This window comes from Mangifera indica, chromosome 14 (assembly GCF_011075055.1).
Source record: "Mangifera indica cultivar Alphonso chromosome 14, CATAS_Mindica_2.1, whole genome shotgun sequence".
Classification (NCBI taxonomy): Eukaryota; Viridiplantae; Streptophyta; class Magnoliopsida; order Sapindales; family Anacardiaceae; genus Mangifera; species Mangifera indica.
In genome coordinates, this window is record NC_058150.1 from 6,447,959 (window position 1) to 6,453,773 (window position 5,815).

The 5,815-nt window shown below is 30.6% G+C and overlaps 1 protein-coding gene across 1 annotated transcript; it reads right to left on the reverse strand.

Moving 5' to 3' along the window:
* Positions 1–4,010: 4,010 nt before the first annotated feature.
* On the reverse strand, positions 4,011–5,815 carry LOC123195611 (autophagy-related protein 8C-like). The gene is made up of 6 exons (XM_044609423.1): positions 5,640–5,815; positions 5,483–5,529; positions 4,882–4,937; positions 4,753–4,805; positions 4,376–4,494; positions 4,011–4,291 (listed from the first exon to the last, which is right to left on the reverse strand). The coding sequence occupies exons 1-6, from the start codon at positions 5,747–5,749 to the stop codon at positions 4,197–4,199; spliced, it is 480 nt and encodes a 159-aa protein (XP_044465358.1). The 5' UTR covers positions 5,750–5,815; the 3' UTR covers positions 4,011–4,196.

A 5,815-nucleotide genomic window follows, 5' to 3' on the forward strand; every position in this document is an offset into this window, starting at 1 on the left:
GCTAAACTAAAAATGAATACAATGATGTCGTTTTGATATGTATTGATCCCCTAAGGCTCAAACTGAAGCTCAAGCTTGAGCTTGAAAATTTTTAACTCTCTGGCTTGAACTCGAACTTGAGCTCGAGCAATAGCTAGCTTGAGCCAATTGTTATGGAGAGTAATGAGATTGAGATGAATGTGCTCTACCCGATGTCAAGTTTTTCAACAAATTCATCATGTTGTTTTGTTGTTCTTTAAGTTTTTTTATTTTTTATATTTTGCTCTTATTGTTCAAGAACTTTTTTTTGCCCCTCTAATTCTTTAATTTTTTTTTTCTTCTTATTCTTCATCTTTACATCTCAACTCCATTGTTTATTTTAAAGTAACATCTGAAGCATGATGTTGAGATAGACAATATGCAAAATTTTTATTAAATCCAAATGTTTTCCTAAGAATTTCCTCAAAAATTTGTTCATCACTTCTTTCAAATCTCATAGCTATAGATTTTTCTTGCAATTCAAGCATTTTTTTTCCTAACATAAGAGAATATACACAATTAATAGTCATTTCTTTCAATAACATATAAATAATTTAATTTTAGATTAACTATTAACTATATAGTTAAATCTTTATATTCTTTTAAACATACATTCATATCATATGGTCTCATAATAAGGTTATTTATTCAACAAAAAAATGAACAAAAACATAATTTACATGTAGCATTCTAGCTTCATCATTAACCCACCCTTTCTTGATACTTCAATGAGTATCATGAAACAATTGAATTGTTCTAATAGTTTACCAAATTTGCTTAGCATAATTAAAAGGAAACAATTAAAAATATTAAAAATTATAATATTAAATAAGAAACCAAAATAGTAAATGATATAAACAACTTTTTATGTTGAACAAAGTTCTTAAATCCATCACAATGATTACATCTTAACTTCTTACCGTTATAAAAATATGTTTGTGACCATTTCTAACACCACAACATCAAAAAAAAGTTTTCATACTTCAAATTTTTCACTAGTAAAAAGATTACAAAGTATATACAATCTTCTTGATTTTTCTTTTTTTTTTATCGATTTTGTAATACTTCTGTTTTATTAAGATGTTTCTTGAATTTTTTACGTATTGCATTTCGGAAACTATTAAATATTTTTATGTTACATAATTGAGATGTTTTATTACATGTGATTAATTGAAATTGGCATCAAATTTGCTCTGAAATCATATATAATGTTTGGTTAGGTGAAGAAAAAGAAATGTTGTTGAGTTTAATCGCATAAATCTTTTCATTTTTTGTAATGGTTTTTATCCTTTCACACATCAGCATTGTACTAGTTAAATTTAAAATATTTTTAATTACTTTTTAAAGTAATAAAGTCTTTTCACTAGTGAATGTGAATAACCAATAGAAAATTAGACTTTTTACATTAAAAAATGAAAATTTGTCGATTCATAGAAAAATTGAGGTGGGACATAGTCGTTTGGCCAATTGTAATCACCAACTCCACTGATTAACATACTCTTGTAATCATCTGCCATTGACAGTAGGAAGCAAAGGCGCCAAGATGGGCTCACCAGTGTGACAGACAGGCGACAGCTTTGGCAGGATTAGACAATGCCTTAATGGGTATCAAATGGATTAAAAAAACAGTGCCAGAAAAAATTTATATTAATAATTAAATTTTAAGTTATTAATTAAAATCGATAAAACTTTTTTTTTAAAACTTTTTTAAGTAAATATATAACAGTTTTAATTTTATAAACAAATAATTCATAAAAAAATAAGGTGTGACATAGTCGTTTGGCCCACTGTAATCACCAGCTCCACTGATTAGCTCACTCCTATAATCATCTGCCATTAACAGTGGGAAGCAAAGGCGCTAAGCTGAGCTCACCAATGTGACACAAACAGGCGGCAACTTTAGCAGGATTAGACAACGCCTTAATGGGTATCAAATGGATTAAAAAAACAGTGCCAGAAGAAATTTACATTAATAATTAAATTTTAGGATATTAATTAAATTCAGTAAAACCTTTTTTCTTAAATTTTTGTAGGTAAATATATAACAGTTTTATTTTTATAAACAAATTTAGTATTAATTTCAAAAATACCTGCTCAACTAGTGACGCCACTTTTGGCTATTTACATCATACTTGGCCGCGTAATTTTTTTTTTACAAGATTTAATAATTTTTTATTCAAACTCTCACTAAATCATGTTTTAAGGATGAAAGACATACTTGAAAATTGATAAATTTTTGTTTAAGGTATCAAATAAAGATAATAACAAAAAAATAACATAGGTGAGGAGAATTGGCTATTTACATCATACTCGGCCGCGTAAATTTTTTTTATGAGATTTAATAATTTTTTATTCAAACTCTCACTAAGTCATGTTTTAAGAATTAAAGACATACTTGAAAATTGATAAATTTTTGTTTAAGGTTTCAAATAAAGATAATAACAAAAAAATAACATAGGTGAGGAGAATGGTGAGTGCGAACCGACCTACATAAGGTGCATATATGGTGCGTACAGAGTGTATATAATGCGTAAATGGTGCATACGGTGTGTAAAAGGTGCGTAAAAGGGGCATAGGGTGAGTAAAGGGTGCATGGGTGCATAAAGCGTGATTGGGTGCGCATAGGGTGCGTGGGTGCTTCAAGGGTGCGTATAAGGTGCATGGGTGTGTATGTGTATATGTGTGCGAAATGAGCCAGACCATTTCCTCTCCGTCACCAGCAACACAAACAAATTCAAATCCGACAAAAATATACAGTACAATGCAAACCTACAAAACTCTAAACTAAAAACATCCTACATAAACCTAACCCTAAGGCAACCATCTTAATCACAGTTTCAGTCTTAACAATGGCATCCAAGATTCTCAGACATATGTACCTCAGACGAATCAGACAATATTGCAGAAGTGTTTGTTGACGTCCGTAATGTCAATGTGAATGAAAAGATAATAGAATAGCAGATGGGTGGGCTGTTTGTGTTTTTGTTATGCAACTTAGGTGAGTCAAAAATGGCGTTGAATAACCCTACACACTTAAATTGCACTTAAATTACACCCATATGCACCTACGCACCTTACACACCTTATGCATTTTGTGCACCCTTCTTCACCCAGCTTTTCACTTATGTTAATATTTTCGATTCAATTGATAATTGATATTTCAAATAAGTTTTTAAATCTTCGAATCATAATATAACAAATAGATGATGCTAAAAGCTTATTGAAAAAAAGTTTCATGTCTAATGTAATTAAACATGAAGGTCATCTAATAAATTGGGAGAAGATACTTTTAAAATTAAAACTAAATTTGTTTATAAAAATAAAACCGTTATTTGTTAACCTAAATGTTTAAACAAAAAATTTTTTACCGATCCCTTAAATTCTTTTCTAAGATGATTTTGCTTTGACTTCAACCCCTTGGATAAGTATTGTTTGAAAGAAGCTGCTCGAAATACTGTGCAAATTTTATTAATTAGTAGCCATTATAATTAGCGTCTCATTTGAAGTTTACATCCTTATCTGATTACTCTTTTAGATAAGGATGAATTTGAACGGAATTTAACCATACTTAAACTCAACACAGTTTGAGTAAAATTAACCTTGAATTTACCGTAATTATTTCAAACTCAAATTGAACTTAAATTCAAATTCAAATCATAAACTTAAATCACTTAAAATAATATTATTTTAATATATATTAATCAAAATAAAACCGTTTTAATGAATTTTTATCAAAATTTTTTAGATTTAACAAACCCAACACCTCTAAATCTCTTAAGTGGCAGTCTCATATCTAGCACAGAAAGAAAGCTGCATCATAAAATACCCAAGAGGAGAATATTTCTCAAGAGGTAAATTCTTTTAGAGGTACTTAACTTGGGTTGCAGGTATCTTAATAATCCCAACCACTCCTCAAAATAGCAATATTTTCTTAATCACTAACTGATAGGCATTGAGCATAGTTACAGAATTGAAATTGTGCAGACACAGTATTATGTTAATATAAATATTTATTATCCAAATTTTATAAAAGATGTCACCCGATGTGCATTAACTTAAAAGAAAACATCAAACTAATGGAGCCCCAGAGCATTTACAAATTATCTGAACTCTGTAAACTCCTTTTTCTCCTAGATTTTTGCAAGCCCTTATTCACATCCAAGTAAGTTGATCATTTTTCACAAGACTCCAAATGTGTTCTCACCACTGTAGGTCATATAAAGGAAGCCATCTTCATCCTTATGTTCCTCGAATATGGCAGACATCAGTGCCGCTGCAACAAGAAAGAAAATACTCTGTATTATATATCTAATATGATTTTGATTGAACAGTACACTATATTGAGGTTCTGTCTCACCAGTGGGTGGCAGAACATTTTTGACGAAAATGAAGATAGCTTTCTCAGGATTGAGCTTGATCCTCTTTCGTACCACATACACAAACTGACCTACAGTCAGATCAGCAGGAACCAAATATCTGCAATAACACAAAGTGCAAATTGGTTTCAACCACCAAACCGAAAACACAAAAGCATAAAATTTGGCATCCAGAGCAACAAAAAAACATTTAACAACATTAATCATAGCATGAGCAGATATATATCAATATAAAAAGAACTCTTACACATCAATAAACAGCCACAAGAATCATAGAAATTTTTTTGTCAAATGCATGTTGCACAAAGCAGATGTCCTGATCACCAACAATTAAGATGTCAATTTAAGAATAACTTACTTCTTCTTGTCAATATCAGGTACATCACTCTTTTCAGCCCTCTCCACAATCACCTATTCAACAACCATAGACTTTGTATTAATGAAACAAGAAACATGCATAAAAACAAAGAGTGTGGAACATTCATACCGGAATTCTATCCGGATACTTGTCCCTGATTCGAGCAGCTTCAGCCTGCCTCCTTTCTGGAAAGTAAGACCAACTTTAACACAGATAACAGGAGAAAGTTTCCCATTTGTATACTTTATATTAACAATTTGGTTTAAATTTGAAGTTGGAATGATAGGAATGTAACCCACTTAACACTGATTAATGGTTATTACTTCCAAAAAAAAAAAATTAATCCATCAATTAACCAAGCCGATAACAGAAACCAACTTGCAGGACCAAATAAGATACAGAATGTTTTATGACTACCGTCTGATAAATAAATAAAAATATTCGCAATTAATAAATAACTTAATCTAACATATCAGCCTTAAGCAAGTTATTCCAAATAGACCCAATTTGCATAATCAACTTATTGGAAAAGAGAAAATTGAAAAACCAATACCAGCACAAAATTAATTAGATTTAACATACTCGAGCCTTTCAATAAACTAATCCACACAATCTCATAGTTAGGGTTCCTGATAATCAACGTCAGTTCCCCTTGGAACACATTAAAAAATCAAAACTTAAATAACAAAACCCATAAACAAAAAACTATCAAAAATATATGCATACTGACCAAGGGGGTGCTCTAGTTTAAAAGAACTTTTGGCCATCTTCAAATTTCTGCCACAAAAGAAAAATAACAAATTACACAGCAAAATAATAATCAGGAATTTGAGCGATGGATTAAATAGAAGTATACAAACCAAAAAAGTAACAGAGTTATTGCGTACCCAGAAAGAGAATAGAGCTGTAGTTGAGAACCAAAAGAGAGGAGAAAGAACGGCAGAAATAGGAATAATTGGAGTACAAGAAAGGCAGTCTTCCAGTAAATATTTATCATTAATTAATTAATACAATTGTTTAACACGGGGAGACCCACCTCGCTAGGGCAGGGCAATCTAGGCGG

What these genes read in the sequence shown, in the direction of transcription:
- LOC123195611 (XM_044609423.1), bottom strand. Translation starts at nt 5,749, where the DNA reads ATGATAAATATTTACTGGAAGACTGCCTTTCTTGTACTCCAATTATTC. An exon ending in CAGCTCTATTCTCTTTCTGG is followed by an intron (nt 5,530 to 5,639) that starts GTACGCAATAAC and finishes CTTTTGTGGCAG; the next exon opens with AAATTTGAAGATGGCCAAAA. An exon ending in TAAACTAGAGCACCCCCTTG is followed by an intron (nt 4,938 to 5,482) that starts GTCAGTATGCAT and finishes CTTACTTTCCAG; the next exon opens with AAAGGAGGCAGGCTGAAGCT.